Consider the following 26,252-nt stretch of genomic DNA (forward strand, 5'->3'; position numbering starts at 1 on the left):
TTTGAGGCTACAAACAGTTTTTTGCCAATAACTCGCGATTGGAAAGAGATGGAATACTGCGGATGGTCTCATTGTGTCTGTCTTGTTGAGACGCATCGACTGATATGCAACATGACCTTTTCAGGTCAGGTTATGACCTTGACCTGAGGTCAAATTTTCAAGTTCAACTTTTAGTTCATTCGACGCGTCTCGGCGAGGGGAACACGATTCTGGCAATAGAAATGTCGTGGCTTTTAGTAGTCGAAAGTTATTGTCGAAAAACACTTTTCGTAAAAACAGCTATTTTTGTAGTTTTTGCCCTCTGGAGGCTAAACCGTTGACCTGAGGTCAATATTGATAATGACCTTTTCAAAAGAAGAGTTCAAAAGCTATCGATTGCTCTTCCAGGAGTTTTTCTAGCTACCATAGTTCCTGAGATAGCGGCATGTTTTCTGAAAAATATAATGACAATTGGCAAATTTTGACCTTTGATGACCTCTGGTGACCCCAATATTGCTCTAAGATGAAAAATGACCGAAATACTTTCAAGCGTACGCATTGAGAGCTATCGACTGCTTTTACCGCGTCTTTCTAGCCCTCTTAGTTTTTGAGTTAGAGGTGGGTGGTAACATATGCCCCCCCCCCCCCCCCACTAGGGCGAAGTTGGCTGAGACCGCCACTGGGGCGCGGGTTAAAAACATTTACTTTCGCTAAAACCTTATGCTAAATCGCTTGAAAAGTTGGGTCTCCATCCTGGCAAACGGAATGACATCAAGCCAAGGGTCAAGCGCATTTCTGGCAAGCAACTGTGAAGTGGAGCTTTGTTTGAGACACTCAAAATAGTAACTGGGAAGGTGAAGATTTACAATTAAGGAGAGACTATTTAATTGAAAAAGAACAAAACACACGGACAAGAGGACATCAACTGAATAGAATAAAGGGAGACCCAGTAACCGAACCATTTCCGATGTCGGCATAGAATAAACCAACATTAACCAACTAGCTTGGATCTGAACTTGAGCTAAGAAAGAACAAATAAAGGGTCTTGTGAGTACTAATTTATACGATGCTGAATACTTTGTGGGTGCAGTACACGGAGATGCAACTAAAAGCAAAATCGCTTACCGCCGTGCCCGCTGGCAGTTCGAGAGGCACAGTTTGAGCATTTGTCCCTCTCACTGCGCCCCAAATGTACGAAATTATGCATTTTCCCTCGCATTGAAAGGAAGCCCAACATTCTTTACAAGAAGAAGTTACAAGAAGCCTACATAGGTCAAATATTGTGAAAATAGCTGTTTTGGGATGCAACTTTCACGAATAACTTTTGAATCAGCAAAGATGAAGAATTGGCAATGGCACTATCGTGTTACTCTCCTTCAGTCGCTTCGAATCATATATTTTTTACTTGGAAAGGTCAAGGTCAAATTTTGACCTCAGGTCAAGGTCACGTGGTGACCCAAATAGGTGATGTTGCATATCATTCGATGTGTCTCGACAAGACAAACACAATTTATCCAGCCATCCCCAGCGTTCTATCTCTTTCCAATCGCGAGCTATTAGTAAAAATCTGTTTGTAGCCTCAACTGACCTCTGATGACCTTTCTAGAGGCTATCAGCAAAAAGACACCTTGGTCGTCACGGGTAGTCTAAATAATTGTGATTCTGAAATATTTGGACTGCACGGGTCTAGCGGCATTTTCATTTTCTCCATTGATTTATAATGGAAAGGTGACGCCACTTTCCTGACCTTAGGTTACGGATATAAAGAATCCGAGATATACAAATTATAGTTGCCCATAACATCATGTAATTCACCAAGTTTATGCCTCTCTTACAAACACTGCAGTCTGGGCATGATTGCGAACTTTTTTTGGCTTGGTCAGTTAACTTGACCTGGTGACCTGACCTGACATGACCTGGGGTCAAAAACTTCACACATTGTCACACATTGTCACACAAGCGGTGCGGCTTGGAGTATCTTTTATCCCCCCCCCCCCACTGGGGCGAAGGTTAAGTGTTATAGGAATGTGCAGTGGAAGGGGGGTGGGGGGGGGAAGGTATGGAAACGAAGGTTTTGAAATATGCGTATGTGCTTTATGTTTTGCCTGCATTTACCCATTCCGCTCTTTACCACTTTTTATGTTGTGACTATCGGCACAGAATAGCCACAAGTGTATGTGGAGTGAGCTGGGAATGTCAATGCATTGAGTGTCTTGTGTGAGCCGTGACCCGTTGGGTGTCTGGACCGGTGGTCGGCAACACGTCAGGTGCCGTGTTATGATCCGCTGAGTGTCTGGTGACTGGACCGTGACTGCCCTGGGTCCGGCCGGCAGTGGACTTTGGCGTGAGCGCGCAGCTGGACCGCACCATCGGCCGGCGCAACACGTTCATCGGCACGCCCTACTGGATGGCGCCCGAAGTGATCGCCTGCGACGAGAACCCGGAGGCCACCTACGACAACCGCTCTGACCTGTGGTCGCTGGGCATCACGGCGCTGGAGATGGCTGAGTCGCAGCCGCCGCTCTCCGACATGCACCCGATGCGCGCGCTCTTCCTCATCCCGCGCAACCCGCCGCCGCGGCTGAAGACCAAAAAGTGGAGCAAGAAGTTTCAGAGCTTCATTGAGACGACGCTCATTAAGGTAAGCTCGCCACAACAGTGACGTATAGGGTGAAGTCGTTTAAGAGTACGCACTTAGTGGATTTCTTGCTCTCATTTGTTTAATATTTGAAAGAAAGAAATCGCAAATATGGAATATTAAAGTTCATTGAATTAGTCATCAACCCATGAGGCAACAATCCTTCAGCGTAAATGAAAGTGGTCTAAAACTGACATTTTCTGAACCGCTGCTGTTGCGTACTCTTACCACATGGGGTGTGTTAGAGTACGCACGCCAGGCGGGTGGAGTACGTAAGCATACTGTTATAAAAGTTGAACTAAAAGGCCGGTTCAGAAAACTTGAAAAGAAAGCAAACTTTACACATTTAGGGGAGAGTGGGGCAAAGCGGCCACCCTAACGCTTCTCACGATGCCAACGCTTGATTTTTAAACTTAGAAAGATTCTTTCTATACCAATGTGATCCCTATTAAGTTGCCTTTTATTTCAACTGCGTTTTATTTCCAAAGGCGTTCACATATGAAAGATATTGACAAAACTTTAAACCTATGCATATTGGCCACTTTGCCCCATACCCTGGGGCAAAGTGGCCACCGGCGTCTTCTCAAGTCCTGATATGAGAAACAAAATAGTTGCCTCGTGTACGACTAGGGTATTTGATGGTGACAAGGTTAAGCGAGGATGGATGGTTACTTTATCATCTTCCACCTGTAGGTAAACAAAGAAAGGATTTTCATGAAAATAAACATTCAATTGCATTATTTGGTAAATCATGCAGCTGAAAAGTGGCCAAGATGAATGCATGACGACACATTTGAATATAAATAATGTTTTTTATCCAGATGGAAGCAACTTATGGCCAATTGGGGGGTGGCCACTTTGCCCCGGCCACTTTGCCCCGCGCATACCGTCCGAGACAAAAATATTCCAGCTTAGCTATTAGTGGGGTAAAAAAACATTAAAATTGGTAGAATACATGTACGATAACCATGCAATGCATGGACAAGAACGCTTATAAAAATTCCAAACGGCTATGAAATTACATAACATTTAAAAATTGTAAATATAGTTGGTAACCTGGCAAGAAATGCTTTTCCGTGTTTCACAGAACAATGGTGATGGGCCTGAAACCCCGGTCTGGCTCATTCGAACGACCGTGAAGAGAAGTATAATTGGAAACCATAAATTGGAACTGACGCCAGCTATGAAGGGCTAAAACGATGGGTGGCCGCTTTGCCCCGGGTGGCCGCTTTGCCCCACTCTCCCCTATATTTGAATCACTCTGGCGAACTCGGTGATGAGGCAAGGCGGTAGCACATGACAACTGGCACGTCTTCACAGCTCGGCGGCAGGTCAGCAACAGGCGGAAATTAATACAAAACAAAGCCAAATCGGCGCGGTTACACATGGCAGCACAACGTCACAGAAAAATATGCGAAGGATTCAGGAAGTTACCAAATACAAAGGAAAGTTTTACCGGAAAGGAAGGCGGGGTATAACAAACATGGAACTAGATGAAGGCAAATAAAGGTAACTGGCTACTAATTAGGACACACTCCCCACTCGAAGTGACTCACTTCGAAACAGAAACAGATAATACACGGCGCTCGACAAACACAGTCACAAACACTTCACTGACTCACTTCGCGCGTCACGCGGCAGTCACCCACGCGCTGAGTTTACTCGCCGGCGGCCTCCAGCGCGTAAAGTTTGTTCACAGGACGCCGAGTCGTCCTTCCGCGCAGCGAGATGACCGCGGCGCGAGCCTGTCCGTCAGGCCCATGCAGTAGCGCGGTGATACGCGCCAGCGGCCACCGGCCGCGCGGCCCGTCCTCGCGCACCAGCACGACGTCACTGATGCCGAGGAGGCGACTGGGCCGGCCACGCGGAGAGGTGCTCCAGCACCGCAGGGCGCTCAGGTACTCTGAGGTCCATCGACGGTTGAGGTGATCGCAGACGCGCCTCCGATGCATCCAGGTCCTGGTGATGGGAGACTCAGTCAGAGTAGGACAGATCACCCCGTCGATCGCAGTCACCCCGAGCAGAAAGTGGGCGGGCGTGAGGACGTTCTCCCCATCCCCCTGGGTGAGTGGGCGCAGATTGATGGCGAAGGCCAGCTCGTACAAAGTAACAGACAGTTCCTCGAAACTGAGATGGCACAGATGCAGCGTGATCCTGAGGGCTTTCTTGGTGACTCCCACGAGCCGCTCCCAAAAACCTCTCCACCATGGGGCAGACTCGGGGATGTACTTCCATGTCACAGAGCGAGGGAGGTGACCCGTTAAGGCATGAAACGTGCGAGCGTTGTCACTGTAGACTAGCATCGGTGTGCCGCGAATCGCGAAGAATCGTCTAAGCGCGATGATCAGATCAGAGGTGGCCTGGGAGCGCACCAACTCTAAGTGGACAGCCCGCGACGTGGCACACGTGATGAGTAAAATCATTCGCCGGCTGTGTCCGGAACGTAGGCAGGGCTCCCTCCGGCGACCGGTACGGCAGGCCGCGGTATTTGCGACCCCGCGTGCAGGAGTCCACCACACGACGGACAGTTCGCCGCCTCACCATGTATCCTGCTGACAGCAGCGCCAACGTCACCCGGGTGCCCTGGTGGAAACAGAGGCGGTGCGCATCGTCAACAATCAGGGTGGTGACGTGAGATAGGTCTGGCAGCACTGGAACGGCCCGCTCCCCACTTCGCAACGTCGCCTCCAGCACACCATCGTCGCTCAGCTGCGGGTGCAGCTTCTCCAGCGGTGAGTCAGCCGGCAGCAGCTTACCAGTTCGCAGGGCGCCGATCTCCTCACGATAGGCACTGGCCTGTGCCTCCCTGATGTAGAAGCGCAGACTTTGGCTCCTCTCCTCCGGCGTCAACGGGCCCACCTGGCGCTCCGCTCTGGGCAGACGGCTGTTGGACAGGAAACGTCGCACCCAAGCCAAACGATTCACAGCGGTCTTCAGGTCAGAGCACGAGGTTATGAGCGCAGCGGTCTCGGCGGGAGGCACTGACCTCGTCACAGGATGACTGCAGGCCACCGACGACTGCAGCTTCTCCTCGGCCTCTGCGGCAGGACTGATCCCAGAGACTGGTTCCGGCTGCGACGGCGGGTTCGGCGTCAGCAGGAACGGCGGTCCCTTCCACCACCTCTCGCTGGTCTCGCCTGCGGTGAGCTGACTCAGGGCGATTCCTCTCGTCCCCAGATCCGCCGGGTTCTCCGCTCCCGGGACGAACTGCCAGCTCCCAGGGTCGGTCAGCTGCCTGATGGCTGTCACGCGGTTTTGCACAAACACGCGAAACAGTTTGGCACTGCGAATCCAACACAGCACATCTATTGAGTCAGACCAGTATGTCACGCGGGGGTCAGCCAGATTCAGGGACTCTCTGACAAAGTCCATCAGCCGAGCCCCGGTCAGCGCCGCCATGAGCTCCAACCTGGGTATGGTTAGGGCGGGTTTGAGAGGCGCCAATCGAGCCCTGGCGACGAGCAGGTGCACCTCCCCACCCTGGAGCACGTACACAGCAGCGCAGTACGCAGATCTCGATGCATCACAAAACACATGAAATATCGGTGGCTCAGCCCCGGCCTCAGTCGTCATCACTGAGCGGGGAAACCAGACAGTCTTACTGACCGAGTCATGCCACCATGCGTCCACCTCCTCTTGCAGGTCGAGTGGAAGTCGGTCGTCCCAATCCAGCTGTTCTTCCGTCCACGATCGCTGGAACAGCTGCTTCCCCCGCACCAGCCACGGCGTCAGCAGTCCAAGCGGGTCGAACGGCTTGGATACTGCGGACAGCAGGTCACGTCTGCTACACGGGTGGGTGATCGCAGGGACGGTTACGGCAAGGTCATCAGCACCTGTGCGCCACATTAGACCGAGGACAACGGCATCGTCAGACACATCACCTGTCATCCTCGCCTTGTGCAGCTCCATCTTCGCGTCGCCGAACACCTCCGTGATCTGCCGCATGCCGGTGGTAGCCTCCTCTGTCGTGGAGAACGTCGGGCAGAGGTCATCCATGTAGAGAGCCGTCTCCACCTTCTCCATCAGATCTGGGTACAGAGACATATACTGCCTGACGTGATGCGATATCGTACGCAGCAGCATATACGGCGAGCACGTGATTCCGAAAGGCACCCTTCGGAATCTCAGACACTGGTCCCGCCACAGGAACTGCACGAAGCGCCGATCGCGCTCCTCCAGGGCGATCTGGTGAAAGGCCGATCGGACATCAGCCTGGCACCCCACAGAGTTAGTGCGGAAGCAGAGGATGACTGCAGGTAGGCGGCGAAGCAGGTTCTCGCCGGGCTCGAGGTACTCATTCAAACTCCTCCCTACACCGTCAGGGGCCGAGCCGTCAAACACTACCCGCAGCTTACCATTCCGGTCCAAGCCGCGGTGCGGGAGGAAGAAAGCAAAGGACGGGTCGTCAGTGGTGGGCGGCGCGTCCTCGATCACTCCATCCTCCTTCAGCTTCTCGATATGATCGTCGTACCGGCGGAGCTCTTCTGTCCCCATCTTCGTCGCCAGACGACGGGTGCGCGCCTCGGCAGACGGCAGGTTGGACGCCGGCCGGCAGTCAGACTTCCAGAGAAGTCCCATCTGGTACCGGTTCTCTTCCTCACTCCAGGTCGGACCGGGCGTCGTCTTCTCTGCTGCGTCTCCTGCGGACACTCCGACGGCATCCAATGTCCACATGCGCTCGACTTCCGACAGCTGGCAACGGTAGGCGTGACGAAACACAGGCGGTTCCTGACCCTGGGCCCGTCCGTGGAGTACATATCCATAGACCGTTTCTACCAAACGCAGCCCCGGGCTCACCTCCATCTGACCCCACATTACCACTCGGTACAACTGGTCACATCCGATCAACATGTCAACTGGCACATCACGGAAATCATCAGCCAAATCGACACTGGGCGGCAGCAATAGCACAGGCGGTTTGGCTCCCACAGGAGCACACAGCTTCTCCGTCTTCCAGAACGACAATATGGCCTCACCTCTCTGGTGTCCCCTCACCTGCGCGCTCACCAGGTCGTACTGTCGTGCCTCTTCCAGCTTCTCCTTGAAGCCGACGCAGGCGAACGTCCCCTGGCCGACAGTCTCCAGCCCGAGCTCGTCAGCCAGTGACGACCGGATGAAGGACGCGTCCGAGCCTCCATCGATCAGGGCGCGCACAAGGCGCACACCACGGGGGCCTGCTGCAGTGACAAGTACAGTCTGGACATAACAGTGGTTTCTGGCATGCACACTCAAGCACATCCGACCCTGACCAGAGCGAGCAGTAGGCTGCAGCGGGACATTGCTCTGAGATGGGCTGTTGGCTGAACTCCACTGGGGCGGAGCAGGCGGAGCCGAAGCAGGCGCCGACATGGAGCTGAAGCGGGCCTCAGGTGCAGGGTAGCAAGCGGGCGGGGCGGAGCAAGCAGCGGCCGCTGGCGGTGGCAGAGATCGGCGGTCAGTGCAGGGTGGTCTCCCACGCGGGACGGCAGCAGCGGTGGCATCATCTGGTGGCAAGTGCAGGGACGAATGGTGCGGGCCTCCACACCATGGGCAGTGGGTGCTGGTGCAGGCACGGAGCAGGTGGGGTCCCAGACACTGGAAGCACAGACGTGCTCGCCTCACCACATCCCACCGAGCGGGTACAGGCATGCAACGGTAGGCAGAACAAGCAGCGAGTCCATGCTTACCAGATCCACATGCCAAGCATACCCAGTCTGGATCCCTCTTCTGACGCAGGCTCAAGATGCTGACGGTTGGCTTCCCACTCCCAGGTACAGGCTCGGTCGAGTCGCTGGTGCCTCCTCTCTTCCGGGTCGCTGCCTCCTCCCTGATGGTCATCTCCCGCTGCAGGAACTTGAGAAACACAGTCAGCTCCTCTTGGGAGTCCACCTTGCACCTCAACCACTCTATCTTCCAGGACTCTGGGAGACATGACAGAAGCACAGGCATCAACAACACTGAATAGCTATCAGGCAGTACACCCATCGTCTCCAGAGCTCTGACCTCCGAGACCAGCCTGTCAACCATACGCCGTAGACGAACCAGGTCAGCATCATTGTGCACAGGGGAGGTGCTCATCAGCCTTTGCATTAGCACTTGCCTGCGTAGGTCTGGTCGGTCGAACCTCTCCTTGGCCCAATCTTATAAACGCCGTGAAATGGATATGGCAGCACTCTAAGGCTGGATATATAGTACGCAATCTTATAAAACTCTGTAAAATCGAAAACACGGCACGCTCCCTACAGCATTGGTAGCCGCCGGTTTTGAGGATGCCCTAGCATGCTTTTAACCGTGAGCAGCTGTGCACATCTCAAAACACCGACAATCATCAGCTGTTTGCGGTTTCAGCGGCGTCCATTTCACGCCAGAATTTGTGGCGTACTTTGAAGAGCTTCTCAGACAGTTTCATTCATTTAAGATAAATTCAATGTTTTTATGATATAAGTATGCAATATTTTACGTTATGATATTTTTAAGATTAAAACATCCTTCACATCTTAACTCGTGGTTTATTATAATGATGCTTATTATACAGACAACGATCAGTTTCAAAATATGTATTTTCAGGAACCAAATGCACACTAAAACACATAAAAACGAGTGTTCATCGTTATATGGATTTATTTTTCAAATTAAAAGGGGATTTTTAAGAGGATTTTAGCACCAGTAACCATCATAGATTTTCGGCAGCCACTGCATTATAGAATCGGTATGGGTCTTTAGCCTATTCCCACGTCTCACGTATGACACAAATAACGGGCACTTCATGGCTTCTGATTAGATATTTAAATTAAATGATGATATACCTTAGTTTGTCAAAAAAATTGCTAATTCCTACTCACTATTCGTATCTCCTCACTTTCTGTCTGGCACAGTTACGGATCAATGTGTTGTTTCTCTTCCTGCATCTCGATCTGACTTCTGAGCCGAGCATTTTTCTTGATATGCTTTGATATGTAGACTGGGTTCTTCAATCTTTTGAGGAATTGCTTTTTAGCTTTAGGTTAGGTAACACCTACCTATGCTTGAATAAGAAGGAAAATAAGCTGTAACTTTACCTAATTCAGTTCATGTACGACGTACGTAGTCTTCGAATTTTAGTAGTTTATCTTCAAGAAGGAAAATGTCAAGAGCTTATGACAAGAAGGAAAATAAGCTATATCTTGAATTGATCCAGTTAATGTACGTATCCTGATGCTCAAATTGTAGGAGCTTCATTGTCAACGGCATTACTTAAATTACTGAAACAGTAGCCGAGCTATAATTAAATGACTATTCAAATAATTCTTTAACAAATTTATTGCAATGCCTTAACAGCAAATAAATGCAAATGATAAGTAGAAGAAACACTTTATTCACTCGAATTTCTGAGCGCGAGAATGCCCTCGCTGAAATTTATTTGGTCGGCAATCCACTTTTTAGAATAATTCTTCAAGCATGTTTGTGTTTTCCATAGTTTGCTATCACGTTTTCCATAAATAACTTATTCATTACACATATGTGTGTCTCTAAAAGAAATAAATGCCACATAAAAATTAAAACACATATCTTTTGCTGTTCGCAAACAGTACGCATAATTTCCAATAGCGACGGCGACAAGACATTGACCAATCACGTCGCGTGTTTCCTGCTGGCGTTGATTTGTACTGTGGGCAAAATGGCGTGAATAGAATTACCATACTATTCTCTTTATAAGATTGCGTGAATAGGGTGCCGTAAATAGAGTGGGGTGGAATGATAGTACGCCATTTGGTAGCACAACCTTTATAAGATTGGGCCCTTGAGTGTCTCCACCGCCCTGTAGTAGCCCTGGTCGGTCACTGGGAAGCCCTGGAGAGCAACTTCCGCCTGGCCTGTCAGGTGAGCCTTCAGGTGGACAAGCTTCTCTACAGGCGAATATGCAGCATTGTCATTCACAGACACACAAAACAGATTCCAAAACTCTGGTCAGCTCTCCACATCTCCATTAAACTTTGGCAGTTTGAGATCCAACTGGAATTTCCTCCCTATGCAGACATTAGGTGCAGGCACACTGGTCTCTGAGCTCCGTTCAAGCCTGACGAGCACACGTTTGGCCTTGAAGACCTGGTCTAACATGTCCTGCATGTGGGATGACTCATCAGGCACAGACAGTTTATGCAAACTAACCTGCATTTCAGACATCACCTTGATGTGCTCCTCCAGGTGGTGAATGGCGAGTGCCAGGTCATCTTCCTGTGTCTTATCGCAGTCTTCCAGCTCCTTGAGCAGTCTGGTGGCTTTAGCTCTGGCCTGGGTCCTCTTCTGCTTCAGGTCAGACTCACTATCTGCTCCCATCTTCAATCTTGCACACTCAAAGATCACAAATCAGCAAACAAGCAAAGTTACAGCAAAATTAAATCTTCATCTGGCCCGGAGGACCATGTTATAAAAGTTGAACTAAAAGGCCGGTTCAGAAAACTTGAAAAGAAAGCAAACTTTACATATTTATATTTGAATCACTCTGGCGAACTCGGTGATGAGGCAAGGCGGTAGCACACGACAACTGGCAGGTCTTCACAGCTCGGCGGCAGGTCAGCAACAGGCGGAAATTAATACAAAACAAAGCGAAATCGGCGCGGTTACACATGGCAGCACAACGTCACAGAAAAACATGCGAAGGATTCAGGAACTTACCAAATACAAAGGAAAGTTTTACCGGAAAGGAAGGCGGGGTATAACAAACATGGAACTAGATGAAGGCAAAAAAAGGTAACAGGCTACTAATTAGGACACATACTCTAGGGCAGCGCTTTTCGAAGAGCGCTGTGGCCCGAAGGTTTGGAATTTGAATTGTGAAAAAACGCCCGCCCGCCGCAGAACACAAACACCGCAAAACGTGCAAAACGCACGCCCGAAACGCCAACGCAAACGTCGCAAGCAAAAACAATAAACAAACGCACGCCTGCCGCAAACCGCAAAAGAAACGCAAAAACACCGCAAAAAATAAAACCGCCCGCATCGCACGCCCGCTAATCGCCTACCGAAAACGCCTAAAAATCGCCCTCCCGCCTCCAAAAGCAAACGCCGCAAAAAAAACGAAAAAGCGGCCGTCAACCGCAAGCAAATTTAACACCGCAAACGACGCAAAAACAGAACGCCCGCATCGCCCGCTCGCTCGCCGCCAAACACAAACACCGCAAAAACAAAACAAAAAATGCCCGCCCCCGCAAAACGCAAACACCGTAAAACGCGCAAAACGCACACCCCAAATGCCAACGCAAACGTCGCAAACAAAAACAATAAACAAGCGCACGCCTGCCGCAAACCGCAAAAGAAACGCAAAAACACCGCAAAAAATAAAACCGCCCGCATCGCACGCCCGCTAACCGCCCATCGAAAACGCCTAAAAAATCGCCCGCCCGCCGCCAACAGCAAACACCGCAAAAAAAGAAACGAAAAGCGGCCGCCAACCGCAAACAAATTTAACACCGCAAACGACGCAAAAAACAAAACCGCCCGTCGCCAAACGCAAACATCGCGAAACGCGCAAAACGCACGCCCGAAACGCCAACGCAACGACTGGCATACCGCTAGGAGTCCAGAGATTCAGTAGCTTTTTGGTCATTTTCACAAATCAAAAAGATCTGCAAAAATCTCCTAGATGGAAGCGCCCAACTAAAAACGGATGGCACGTGCGTGTTCCTCGCCCCCAACTTCTTTCAGGTCAATCTTCATTTGGGTCACCTAACGCATTGATGACCGGCTGGGTGGACTAATAAACATTGCGCCAAGACACGTAGGTAATTGTCAAAGAGAATCCTCAGAATGGTGGATTCCAAAAGTTTGGAACTAGGGGAGACCCGGCAGGTATGGGCCCCCTGGATGTATGGGCCATCGCAGTTTTGAAGAAGTGTTGCGTATTTTTACACTCTTGACCGCGTACACTGGTAGCAGCCATTCCGTTTTACAACCCACGTGACTTCCAAATTCTTGCTTGGTCTTCTTTGGCAATGAGCGATAATAATAAAGTGTTTTTGCCCTCTTCGAGTAAAATACGGTACATACAGAAAATTCGTGATAAATTTGAACCAGGTTCGTTTTATGATATCGGACCATCGCTAACATAAAGTTTAAAGCATGCAAATTAAAACTGGGTAGACAATTTGAAGCTTTTTTGCAAGATTATGAGCTGAGATGCTACGCACATTCTGGGGGCGTCCTAACCGGGAGGTTCGGGCCACAGACCCCGGGAGGACGGGCCACAGTTGATCCTAAATCAATAAAATGATGCTTTCATTGATTGTGTTCTTCAATAAGTTTCATTTTTGTCGCGCAAGGTCGAAAATTTAACTACAAAGTTCATTCAAACAGAAAAATACAATTTATCTTATTTCGTGGAGCATGATTGAGTTTACCAAAATGCATATGTGCCGTATTGACCTCCATGAAAAAAAACAGCTGATGGCATCTTATGCGGTTCCTGGGCTCTAAGACAGATTCATGTAGATACCAGCTACGAGTATTGTTCTCATTGTCGAGAAAAAAATATGAAACATGGCACCGGCCCATACCTCCCGGGCCATGGTACATACCTCCCGGTGTATTTTGGTGGATCGAAAAAGCGCATGATTTATTGAAAGTTATCTCGAGGCAAAATAGTTGGTCCCAGATGCCTAATATCAGGCACACTGTGCAGGAGAAAGGCAATTTCACGTACACAGAGTAAAAAATCGGTACTAGCCACTGCTTACTGGAAGAAAATAGCTTTTGCGCAAAACCGGCCCATATCTCCTTGGTCTTCCCTACCACTTCGACCCACACTGGACGACACCTTAAACAGTTGCCAACCAGATGACACCCATTGTTTGGTCACCCACGCCATAGTCTGCTTCGCGGGTGTGCCGAAATGACCTAAAGTCCAAATATTCGGTGTGCAGGGTCATTTTCAACGGCACGTGGCACGTGGTTCTGGACTTTTCCGGCCACTTTGTGACATACCCATGGGTAGTGCACCGAATGGTGGTTGATCCGCATGGAAGAAAATGGGGGTCTTTTGGATCGTTTTCGAGCAATCTGCCGCGGAACGCAATTTTTTTTCATTTTCCCCATTGACTTAGCATGGAAATTTTCAAAGTCACGTGGCACGTGCACCAGATCGTTCCCGGAGTAGAGACCCATACCAGAATCTAGATCACCTGGCCCACTAGAAATCCTGAAAAAACAGAATTTTTTGGAACAGCTGTTTTCTCGAGCATCAAGTTGTACTGATCTCAGGCAGCTTTTGCCAAATTGTCAGGGAACTCAGATTTGGTTTTCATTACATAGAAAAACACAATTGTAACCGCTAACGAATAGTGTTTTAAGTATTAACAATAAACCTTGGGTTATGAACACATACCTATGCAGCTTGTACTGTCCGAAATCAAATGCTTAACAGGAAACTCAGAAGACATTTAATTTAATTCTAATATCAAAAAAGAAACGAAAAACATTATCAAATGATATATAAATCAAGAAATAATCAAGACATTATGCAGTTCTAAAAAAAAAAATGTACAATCAAAAGGAAGGATAACTCTTATTTAGAAGAATTTCGGGTACGCATCTGTCACACAGTGCTCCATTGATGAGATACCTACAAAGCAAACGCGATTGAGCGATATATTGATAATTCTATATTTCACAATGCTGGTTAACCCGCGCCCTGCTGGGGGGGGGGGGGGTTTGAACACCCACCCTTGTGGTTTTTCGTGAATATCTCAAAAACGGCGTCCGCGCCGCCGTTTTTGGTACACCTTATCATACATCAATTCTACACATGTTGTGAAAATTTCAGACCAAGGTCATTCAAGGTCAGGTCACCAGGTCACTTGAAGTGACCTCACCTCATAAAAACTTTCAAAGTCTGTCATAGCTACACCGAGTGACCGATCGCTTTGAAACTTTCAGCGATTGCTAAGAGCAATAGCATGTACAAAATGTATATCTCAGAATTTTGATATCAATCACCTAAGGTCAGGTCAATTTTGCGATCTCCCCATTATAAGTCAATGGGAGCAAATTGAAATGCGCCTCTTTTGGATGAAAAACATTATAAACACTCCCAAACACCGAATTACAAGTGTTTTAGACACACTGAACTTGAAAATGGTGTCCGTGACCCTTGTTTATGCCCTGAGGTCATCTTAGGTCACGAATGGTATCTAACAGTTTTTCGCAAATAACTTTTGATAGAGGCATGCTAGAGCGATGAAAACGCCTTAGAAGTGTTCAGCTCGACGATACGGATCGACTGATATGCAACATGACCCTTTCCGGTCAGGTCATGACCTTGACCTGAGGTCAAATTTTCAAGTTGACCTTTCAAGGTCAAGTTATAGTTCATTCGATGCGTCTTGACGAGAGGAACACGATGCCGGTAAAAGTAAGCTCGTACAAGGCTTGGGTCAAAAGTAATTGCAGAAAAACTGTTTTCGAAAAACCGGCTATTTTTGCAGTTTTTGCCCCCTGCAGGCAAAACCGTTGACGTTAGGTCAAATCTGAGAGAATTACTCAGAAAGGGCGTTAATAGGGCTATGGAATGCGCTTTTCCGCGGCGCTGTAGCTCTATTGGTTCCCGAGTTATGCGTTGGCTTCTTGGAAGTTTTCGACATTCGACCTGGAAATCGGCGAAATTTTGCCTTCAATGACCTCTGGTGACCTGGCCTTTGACCTGACCAAAAAATTGACCGAAGTGATTTCCTCATTATTTTTGACGCTCTTTCGAACGCCGCCTTCCGCGTATCGCTACGTGGCCCAGGAGCCGAGTTAGAAGGGGGGGGGGGTGTTCAAACACCCCCCCCCAGCAGGGCGTGGAAATCCAGGACCCCCAGCCGGGCGCGGGTTAATTTAGGCTTGTTGTCCCTGATATAGAGTGATTCAGTGATTTTTCTATCGGGATGATCTAGAGTTCGTCGTAGCACAGCTACTCCTAACTCAGCCCTGTCGCGATCATTATCTGGGTGTTTCTTTCTAAAGTGGTCCCCTATGGGTGTATATTCAGTGGCGTTCAACATGCTCCTACAGTGCTCTCATTAAATCTCAGTCTCAATGGCCTCTTGCTCTCACCGATATATGGACTCTGTGTCTGGCAGGACTACCACCAGCGCGCCTACACCGATCAGCTGCTCAAACACCCGTTCATCAAAGACCAGCCGACTGAGAGGCAGGTGCGCATCCAGCTCAAGGACCACATCGACAGGATGAAGAAACATAAGGCGCAAAGGGGTGAGTGCCAAGTCGCCTACAGCAAACGCCAATCACGGCGGTGCCCGGGCAGCGCCCTGCACAAGGGCGCGTCCAGGCACGGCAACGAGCGATTACAAACCCACAACCATCCACAACACATGATAAAGTTAATGTTAACAGCTTGTTCAGTTTTACTGATGAGCATGAAATTGAACACCCCATCTTGGCCCCATGCGGAGCCGAAATGTCTTCCCAACTTCAACCCATAGAGATGTAAAACGCTGCCCACATGTGACCCACAGGGCCAGATGAGGCTCACATGTGTGATGTAGCCTGGTAGAAGTCAACAATATTAGCTCAATAATCATTTCCCAATGATCACTTAGCACATTACAAAAATATTGGCTCGCTACGCGTCGCGTTGGCCATAAAATGATAAAGGAGAAGATTTTGGACCGTTTGGTGTTAGTCCCGTGCTGATCAGACGTCTAGAAGCTTAGATATTCGCGACAAACTTGCTGAACTTGCCAAAATACCTGCCAGCTTGCTGTATTACCTGTTACTTGCTAATGAACTGAGAATTTGCTAATGTACTAAAAACTTGCCAAAGTACTTGGTATTAAACTTGCGTAAATGCCGCGAAACCTTGTTACTTTGTGACGTTTATCTCATATGGCTTATAAAGAAGCAGTGTTTTGAACTTGCCAAAATACCTGCCAGTCTGCTGTATCACCTTTTACTTGCTGATGTACTGAAAACTTTCTGATATACTGAAAGCTTGCTAATGTACTGAAAACTTGTCAAAGTACTTGGTATTTAACTTTCGTAAATGCCGCGAACAACTTGTTACTTTGTGACGTGTAGGTATCTCATACGGCTGATAAAGAAGCAGTGTTGTGAACTTCCCAAAATACCTGCCAGCTTAACCCTCGGTGGCCGAGGGGGGCCGAGGGGGCCGAGGTGGGTGCCGCCCCCCATGTTTTTTTTTCGCGATAGCTCCGAACACGCCGGAGATAAAGAGCTGAAACGTGGCATACCTGACCTTTGATTCAAGCCGGATCTTTTGACACCAACCGCATTTTCGGGTCAGGTCAGGTCACTGACCTATGACGTCATAAGTGAACCTCTGCACGGTCTTCAGATGTCGCAACTTCGCAACGCCCTCACTGCCAGAAGAGGTTTTAGACGCACAAAGAGCTTTAGCTTTTTCACGCACATTTACTGATATTTGATGGGATTTGGTCAAATTTGGTTCAGAGTTGATTCTTAATTGTTTTTAGCTTAGGTTGTGCTAGTTGCTTATTGACCTTACTTATCAAATTATCAGTCGTTACTTTTTACTCAAACATTAGAATAAAATTGCGTTATGAAAATTGTTATGTTGAAAGATATCGTTCAACATGACGTATATTTAACTAGCAGACTCAGATCAACAGAGCATCGCGGCAACACCTTCCCGCCGCCGCGTCCTGTCTGCGTATTTTGAATTCACCATAGGGCTCAGCCACTCCTAGCGGAAAATTCTGTGGAATTCTCCCCCTGGCGACAAATGTGGGGAAATGAGCATAAATGTGTAAGTCCCTAGAAACTAATTCGTCCCAAGAAGTCCTCCACTACATTAGTGATGCAAGTTTGACTGGGGTATATTAGAGATGCAAATTACATGAAAAGATGTTATATTTTATGTTAAGATTGAGAAACCGTGCTTATAGTGGAAGGTATGTTAATGATGCAAACATATTAGCGAACTGGGAGTGGTCACTGGTCACCTGCTAATTTTGCGTCATTCCGCTAACGCTAGTTGAGCCAGTTATTGCTTGAAGCGTCATAACTTCGGTATAACTATACATCATTATTTGTTGGCTATTAACTGAGATCTGATTTCTTTATCTTTTAAAGAAGACTTAATATAAGAGAGATGGTAGCATCGTCTTGGTGTCATATCTGATCAAAGCGGCCATCCTCCAATGTCCCAACTTACCCCGCGGCGGGGGGTCAGTTGGGCCAGGGCCTAAGGCAAGTTGGTACACTAGGAAAAACAGTTTATCTAAACACATTTTTATTCATGTTTCACATGAACAATCATCGCTAATCCATGCGGGCATTAACGACAAAACACAAACGTTTGCAGTACTCCTGCGGCAAACAAAAAGGCACACACAACGACACTAGAAGAGAATATTTTCACAGCAAGAAAATCACTTTTGGTACCTGAAACACATTTGTAGCGATTATTAACAGCACTTACCTCAGCACGCGCCGACACCACGTTGACAAACAGACGGCGTTACTGTGCATGTACAAAATAAGTTTGAACGCCAACTGTCGAGAAGTATTGGAAATATCCCTTCCGTCCCAACTTACCCCCCCCCCCCCTGGCACCAACTTGCCCCGGTCACCCCCACTTCACCTCTACCACTCAGCGCCCCAGGGGGCGGTTCTGGTCAACACAGGTGGCCAGGCTGTGGGGCGCCGCCGACCGCCTGGCGGAGGCTGCCACGTAGCCGTGCTCCCCGGTGCGCGCGGAGCGGCACGGCCGTCCAGCGGGCCAGCGAGCGCGACCCCGCACGTTGGTGCTGGTGCGACGGGCAGTGCTGGTCGGCTGGACCGGAATCTGGGTGGCGTTCCGCCGGCAGCCCTGCGCACCCCCAAACTGGTGCAGAGCGGACTGGCGGCCAGCAGTGGGCAGCTGGCCCCACCTCTGCTGGAAGGCAGCGGCAGCCCTCTCCCAGGTGTCGTCCTGGACGACTGCCTCGCACATGAAGGCTGCCCACTCCTGGATGAACGCCACGGTTTGGCGTGTCCGGTCATCTGAGCGTCGCTGCTCAGCTCCACTGACAGCCGCCGCCGCAGCGGCGGGGTCCTCGAAGTCCATTGCGTCGTCGTCGTACTCCTCGGGACCAGGCGACGGCTGGGGCTGCGCGACTCCGGGGGCGCTGGCGGGCGTGGGGCCAGGAGGTGACGAGGTGGACGGCTCGGCGACCAGAGGGTCGAACCAGTTGCCTGGCAGCTGCTGGCTGATCCCCATGGCGATGTCCATCAAGGCCCTCCGCGTCTCCTTTGTCGCCGTCGCCTCCGGCACAGCGCCAGTCTGCTGCCGCACGGCTCGGAGGTGTTTGCAGCCGCCAGTCCGCCGGTTCATCCTGCAGGTGCAGGCGCCGACGTTCAGGTCCACCAGGTAGGTGATGCCGACCGACGTCAGCGACTTCACCTGATAGGTGAACTCCGTCACCTGTGGGAGGGGCAACACATAAAATCCTGTAAAATTCGTATGTACAGTCTGTCTTAAAAGTACCGCGCAAAGTGACGGTGGATCCATCAAGCCTTACTGAAGAAAGGCCTGCTTTACTTTGAAAGTCACCGAACCAATTGACCTGGGGAATGGACGAGAATATCAATTGCTTTGATGACTCAAATTGAGCAGGCCCTTCCTCGGTCAGGCTTGATGGATCCACCGTTGCTTTTTCGCGGACTTTTAAGACAGACTGTACAACATAAACTGACGGACGGTTACTTGTACGAAAATCCGAACCTGTTCATTCGCCCCAGTACTGTCAGCTTGGCCTTTTAAAACAGACCCCCAAAGGGAAAAAAGAAGAAACAAGAAAAAAAAAAACGCGAAACGAGTCACGAGATGTGGCACACAGCGCCAACACCACGCGGCCCTACAGTGGCACAGCGGTACAGTGACAGACTCTTGTGTGTGAATGCACAGCCATTTGGTTTATTGGTGCTTAGGGGCGCGCCGATTGCATTGGTCACTTTGCACAGCCATGTGGCAGTACGGGTGGGACCAGCATTGGAAAACGAGCTGTCTTATGTGACCTTAATCAGTTCTCGTGTCATGCAAAATACCTGCGTCACAGTGCCCGTTTCTTGGCTGGTGCCGCCGCGGACCGGCGCAGTGCCGCCCGCTGCCGGCCGTTGGTCACGTCGCACGCCCTCCTGGCGTAGTGCTTGCTGAGCTGGACCGTGGCGGAATCAAACAGCTGCAGCAGGTTGAACGCCCGAGTCCTGGAAAAACAGCGCGTGTCAAGCGAATATTTCAACAATTTCTTTGCAGCTATAATTAACGGTAGACTGCCAGCGTATGGACACAATAAGGCTTTCAGAAGAGCAACCAAAAGCACAACTAACAATTTCACAACCTACCCGAAATGCGAAAGTTTGTTTTTCTTCCACATGTAGGGTTAACAGAAATGTAAAACCGTGATATTCACAAGTTAATCCGTGTTAATCCATGAAAGTCACAAGTTAGTAATTAACGTCTTTGACGAAGGGATGTATGGTCCAATTCCGTTTCGGGGGCTTCAGGCTCTGAACTTTGGCAGACACTGGGGAGAATTGCACAGTCCTAGGGATTTTGATGGTGTTTTCGAGAACATTTTACCGGCTCACTCTCAGCCCTCCGACCTATATTGAAAGGAAAAACTACTCCCCTGCTTTGGCTTTTTTCCAATTATTTGTCTTTATTAATTGGAATTTGTCTGTAACTGCAACTTTGACATTTCTTCAACATTTGCCACTTTTGGGCAACCTTACAACTTGAAATATTTTAAAATAGTAATGAATCTATTGCAATACCTCCGGTCACCGAAACAGTTTTACAATCAACTTTAGTTAAAAGACAGGTTTGTCTATGAACGCCAGGTTAACTGTTTTATTTATTGAACCGCAATTAGGTGAAACATATGAATAAAGACTGACCTGTAGAGGACGGAGTCTTTGAGGACTCTGAAGGCGGACTCCACGATGTTGTTCGTGTTGTGTCCCCGGGTGGGGACATCCGTGCGGAGGCACAGCGCCCACTCTTGACGGCGGGCAGCGAAACCCTGCAGGTACTGGTCCAGCAGTGGGTAGCGCTCGCCCCACTCGGTAGCCACCAGCTCCATCGTCGTCGCTATCTCCGCCTCATTGTTGGCGTACACGAGCTGCTTGGCTAGTGCCATGATAGCCTGCCTGTGCTGGAAGAAAATGCACAATTTAACTGGTATCCGAGTGTGGGAGGCGGGAGGGGTGAAGGGTGAAGGGTGAAGGTAAATGTAAATATACGGGGTGTTTGAGATGAAATTAATCAAACTCATTTACGTTCTTTTACAGCCTTTAGACCAGTATCACTGCATGTCTATTCCTGACTGCCAGCCTATGTCTGTCTATGCCTGACTGCCTGCCTCTGCCTGCCTCTGCCCAGCTGTCTGCCTGCCTCTCTCTCTCTCTCTCTCTCTCTCTCTCTCTCTCTCTCTCTCTCTCTCTCTCTCTCTCTCTCTCTCTCTCTCTCTCTCTCTCTCTCTCTCTCTCTCTCCCTCCCTCTCTCTATGTCTCTGTCTCTTTCTGTGCCTCCCTCTCTCCCTCTCCCTCTCTCTCTCTCTCTCTCGCTCTCTCTCTGTGTTTCTCAAAAAGGGGTAATTAGACAAAAATGAACGGAAATTCATTCCCAGTAGAAACTACTCACTTGCTTGTCGATGCCATGTTTGCCGTTGTGAAGCCATCGCCAGACGGCCTGCAGCACGTGAAACGTGCACAGCAGGAGCCGCGCCTCAGGCCACACCGCCGACAGCGCGTTCCGCTCGGCCTGACAGTCGTCCGTCATGAAGCACAGAGGGCCGCGCCTTCCACGCCCGCCAAAGGCGCCTGTCAAAGAAGCATTCTCGGTCAAACACGATATTGGATTTTATACACCAATGCACAACTGACTGGACAATTCAGAGTTTAGCCGCCAGATATGGGAATTCATGGCAAATGTAGGTATATCGTACCGTCTGGTAAAATCCCGACGAGCAGCCGGAAGGCTTTGTCCACCACGGCCTCGGTCTCCGAGGTGGAGACGATGACACCGAGAGGCAGACCACCGGCCGGGCTCCAGCACATCAGCAGGAAGACGCGCTGGCCGTGCCGGTTCATCCCTCCTGAGGCGTCGACGAAGACCACCTCTCCCGCGTCGGGGAGCGTGTGGACGCGCTCCATCAGCGGCGTCACCGCCGCGATCACCGTCTCGCCGTCCTCGACTGAGACCGCCGTGCGGACGTCCTTCATGTGGCGGATGAGGTCCATGGTCTCCTCCTGGGTCGAGGCTGGGTAACGCTCCCGACAGTGCTTGTAGTACAGGCTGAAAACACATTGCATTGTCAATTGACTTCCAGCTGCAAGTGGTGGTCAGTTTCATTTTGTGATAAAATACCGATTGCATAACAGTGTACTTATGGTTAAGCTTCAGCTGTCCCACTTGTTCCTGATTCGTCCCAATCAAAATATAGCTTACCCCTCAGCGCATTGAATTACACAAATCCAAGGTGAAAATAATGTTAACCTGCGCTGGGCCGGAAGGGGGGCGTCTAGACGCCATTCCCCTTCAGGTTTTTCACGAATAGCAGGAAAACGGAAATGACCCTGACACATAGGCGTACGTAATATGATTATCGATAGCTTTTACTAAACCAGAGTGCATTTATCGCAGCGTAAAATGTTGCGAGTTTTTAGCACAACACAATTCATAGATAACAGTAGAACTGGATGTGACACGAAAACAGGCAGATTGCAATAGGGGACCCAAAAATTGTCAATGGCCAGATCAGTCTCGGATCGCAACCACATATCCCAGACATGCGGCCTTCTTTTCTGAGTAGCCCTATCATCTCTGCTCCGTGTAACGATCAATTGCATCTCATATATGAGAATCATGTGTAACTTTATAGGGAAAGTCTAATTATTTCAGATACTGTCCCTACAGACTTGCTAACTTGTGGCAGTGTGGCTTTGCATCAAGCTGTTAAAAACTTACTAGTAGACGGCCATCCTATCTGGGACAATGGCTCGGTCTGCGGCCACCGACGGGTAGGCGCTCCCATGCTTCTCCTGAAGCTGTAGTTTCAGGGTCTCCAGCGCCGTGGAGGGCGAGTGGTGGTGCTGGAACAGCTCCATCAGCCGGGCCTTCGTCAGCTCAGAGACGCGTCGATGTCTCAGAGCGGCAGCGTTGTCCACGGCGTGGTTGTGGGGCTTCTTGTTACATGTCACCCGTAGCTCGTAAGCCGCGCATGGGTCTGTAGACCTATTCCTGGAAAGGGAGGATTCGTCAACAAATATAAAAAACACGAGACGATGGTGTTATTCAGAAGAAATTCCGCTCCTTCCACGCACTTTTATAAGGTACCAGCAAGAAACCTTTTGAGGCAAGGAACGAGCGAGGTGAAATGTTTCGGATTATCACCGTTTTTAGTTTTCTGAGCCAAGATTGGCACAACTAAGAAAGATAGCGACTTGAAATCTTTTCGGCAGCGAACTCCTTCATCAAATATGTAGTTTTTTTTTTCAATTGCGGTTGATCGTTTGATCAACTAAGGCGTTTGTAAAAAGCAGGGCTGCGGAGTCGGAGTCGGAGTCGGTCGGAGTCAACAGTTTTGGTCGGAGTCGGAGTCGATCTTTTTTCTTGGCCAGAGTCGATAAGATTTTACCGACTCCGGCCATGTAGTCCGAAAATCGCCTTTCATCAAGTGAAATTGTTGTCTGGTGAAAGCAAAATGGCAATTATCCCGATGATCCAAAGTGGTCAGACAACAAAATCGACCTACGATTTTGATCAGCCTTTTCTTTTCTCCCGAAGTTCACGTCTCTGCACTGGTTCGGTGAACCAAAGGGCCAAATAAATGCTTTCCAGAACTAATAGGTCGGAGTCGGAGTCAGAGTCGATTTTGTGAGGCCGGAGTCGGAGTCGGAGTTGGCTAAAGCTGGGTCGACTCCGCAGCCCTGGTAAAAGGTGCCAATGACAAAAGACGGTGAGAAACTTGCCGTTTTGGAATGTTGGCGACAGTCACTTTCAGGCGCAGGGGGCACCCGGTGTCCTTGGCGGATTGGTTTTTCCTCGGACGACTCGGCTTTTCTGGGACGTCGTGGTGACAACGAAGCCTGGCCTGAAAAAAAATTGACAACATTAACAAAAGTGATGAAATCAATTGCCACTCATTAGTCCGTCATTTAAATGAGGATGAAAGTTTCTCGATTTAAAAACGTTACCTTTTTAACTGACCCTGATCATGGTGTTTCATTAACCCGCACCTTCCTGCGATATAAAAGAGTCAAAGTTACTGGGTGCAGTGGCGCACCCAGGGAGGAGTCAGGGGGACAAAGGGGTCAGCTGACCCTCCCGAAATCTAGCGGGCCCGCTGGTAGGTGCCCGTCCAGTCCTCCGAGACACCCGGTATGACGGCTGGATGACTGGTCCTCAGTACGCGGCATCAAGCTGGGGATTCATGCAGCGAGCCCAGGCCGCCGGGCCCTCTGTCAGTAGACCCCGACAGGCTTTCATACGGCGGGTCTTTGCTGAACCCTCAGGAGGCTCTGCACCAGCAGAATTTTCCATTGGCGGGCACAGGTCGAGTGCTCGGGCAAAAGTACCCCCCTGCCGAGCTTTACACGGCGAGCCCAAACTGGTATTTCATAAACTAAAGCTCTCACCCAGTACACCACCCTTTGGCCATTCGACATGGAGTCGTACGTCGTCAGGGGGATGTTGGCGGCCTCTTGGTACAGCTGAATCCACTGCAGGGCCGATTCCTTTGACGCCGGACATCGGTAGGCCACAGTGGTGCCCTCCATCAACTCCTGAAACGAAATAATGCAAGGTCTCACTGGGGTATTCTTGTCTGGGACCAATGCACGATCGTATTACCGTAATAGTCAGCTATAATGCAGATGACAAATACTTAGTGACAAGACGCGTTATATTCAAATACAGATCACCGCACACACCACTCATACCAATAATATTGTCATTCACAATTGATAAAACTTTGTTACCGAAGCCTGTGGGGAAAGTTGATAGTTCCATTTTAAAAATGGAAGTTTTCATTTATAAAATGATTGCAACATGGCTCAAACCAATTACATATAATATGTGTTACTGCAAATTGAAATTGCCATCATCAGCAATTGCTATTGCTTTAAGCAAATTGCTATATTTGATGCTCACCGGTTCCAGGTCAGGAATCATATCAAGCTTCTCGCACAAGATGTACTTGGCATCAGCCTTCCAGATTACTTGGAAGTGATCCTGTTGGAAGAAGGAATGTTCCATAAAGTTGGTGGCGGACTTGTACCTATTCAATATTTAATATCAATATAGTAACAATGGTTACACGACTCATAATCTTCACTTACAGCATTTTTTTTAAATTATGTAAAGATTATAATTCTGCTGGTGATACCTATAGCCATGTGGGTAAATGTCAAGTTTAAGTCCTAAGCAGATTTCATGGATAATTTTTTTTCATATTCTTACATTATTTGGCCGATACACATGGAGGTCCCCGCTTCAAAATTAGTTAATTTTGAATTTAGTGTTTCCGACCATTATTTGACATCCTGAATCCAAAAATGATACTTATATGTCTCGTAACTAAAAGAAAAACATAATCAAACCTGAACTAACCTTACCTTTTCACCTATAACCTACCAATCTACTACCTACAAACCTACAATGCAACCTAAAACTTACAACCTAACGTAACCTAAAACATAATTTTTTTGCTGTTACAGATTTGTATCAACAGCGTCACAGTTATAGTTAGGACCTAAAGTTGACATATACCTGTATTTCTTGCGCCCTAACCCACAACAACAGCAACAACAACTGTATTTCTTGCAAAGAACATGCACCTAAAATGGAAATACTTATTAATCACCAACCTTTTCCAGCATCTTGAAGCATATATAGGCCTCCGCAATAAACGAGCAAACATGAGACACGAAAAAGGCGCTTTGGATTAAAAGGCGCGCCAGTGGCATCGGAAGAGCTGCCAGATCGGCTGAAATCCCTAGCGCGATTTCGCTTTTTTCCAAGGTGCCTAGAATTCCTCTAGGAATGGCTGAGCCCTATGGTGAATTCAAAATACGCGTCCTGTCTCGGACTGGCCTTGACAGTCTCCAGCGATTGGCCACCGGGCGCTGACGAGTGACGTCATCTGACGTCGGCCAGCGGCGCAGAGCGCCGGTGGACAGTGGCCCTCAACGTGGTTCTCAAACCGCGACACCACACCTCCCCCCAAGACAGGAGCACAGTACGCAATTGACGAGCGACTGTCTAACAAAACATAAGACAAGATTCTGTGCACAATTAGAACAAACATTTGTCACGGTTCACTCAACGCAACCAGGAGACACACAACGCACAGTGAAATTCGACAAAGTGACTATGCTGCAACCGTGATTAAATCACTATCCTCGCCCGTCTACACGGTACAAGCTTATGTATATGATGCACGGCTGGGGTCGACCTGCAAGCGATCGGGCGGGCGGCGCGCGCGCTGTCGGCTACCTTCATAGACGGCCGTCACGGGGTCGGCCGGGAACCTGACTGACCGTGGGGTGACCCGTGGGGTTGAATGGGGTGTGTCAGTGACCGGGTCGGGGTTAGGCGGGCACGTGCCCTCCGGCGCCACAGGAGGGGGCGGACGGGTGGGAGCCGGCGGAAACGGGC

At 49.3% G+C, this 26,252-nt stretch overlaps 2 protein-coding genes across 7 annotated transcripts in view; one reads left to right on the top strand and one right to left on the bottom strand.

The window, feature by feature from the left end:
* Window positions 1-26,252, top strand: part of LOC122383716 (serine/threonine-protein kinase mig-15-like) — a 396,652-nt gene that overhangs the window by 83,202 nt on the left and 287,198 nt on the right. For all 6 annotated transcript variants that reach the window (XM_043370438.1, XM_043370439.1, XM_043370441.1 and 3 more), the window contains exons 8-9: window positions 2,313-2,620; window positions 15,691-15,823. In XM_043370438.1, coding sequence (XP_043226373.1) covers window positions 2,313-2,620; window positions 15,691-15,823 — 441 coding nt within the window. The remainder of the gene's footprint in view (window positions 1-2,312; window positions 2,621-15,690; window positions 15,824-26,252) is intronic.
* On the bottom strand, window positions 17,831-25,674 carry LOC122383717. Its single transcript, XM_043370444.1, has 10 exons — window positions 25,463-25,674; window positions 24,747-24,827; window positions 24,233-24,379; window positions 23,567-23,688; window positions 22,563-22,835; window positions 21,541-21,890; window positions 21,237-21,415; window positions 20,492-20,748; window positions 19,640-19,798; window positions 17,831-19,016 (listed from the first exon to the last, which is right to left on the bottom strand). The coding sequence occupies exons 1-9, from the start codon at window positions 25,559-25,561 to the stop codon at window positions 19,645-19,647; spliced, it is 1,662 nt and encodes a 553-aa protein (XP_043226379.1). The 5' UTR covers window positions 25,562-25,674; the 3' UTR covers window positions 17,831-19,016; window positions 19,640-19,644.

This window comes from Amphibalanus amphitrite, unplaced genomic scaffold, assembly GCF_019059575.1.
Source record: "Amphibalanus amphitrite isolate SeventyFive unplaced genomic scaffold, NRLGWU_Aamphi_draft 000171F_arrow, whole genome shotgun sequence".
In the NCBI taxonomy this organism is placed as follows: domain Eukaryota; kingdom Metazoa; phylum Arthropoda; class Thecostraca; order Balanomorpha; family Balanidae; genus Amphibalanus; species Amphibalanus amphitrite.

Bases quoted from the DNA above. Each gene is read 5' to 3' on its own strand.
- LOC122383717 (XM_043370444.1), bottom strand. From the start codon at position 25,561: ATGCCACTGGCGCGCCTTTTAATCCAAAGCGCCTTTTTCGTGTCTCAT. The intron at 21,891-22,562 runs GTAAGTTTTTAA...ATGTGTTTTCAG, and splicing joins GATAGGATGGCCGTCTACTA to CCTGTACTACAAGCACTGTC. The intron at 20,749-21,236 runs GTGAGTAGTTTC...ATTTTCTTCCAG, and splicing joins AACATGGCATCGACAAGCAA to CACAGGCAGGCTATCATGGC.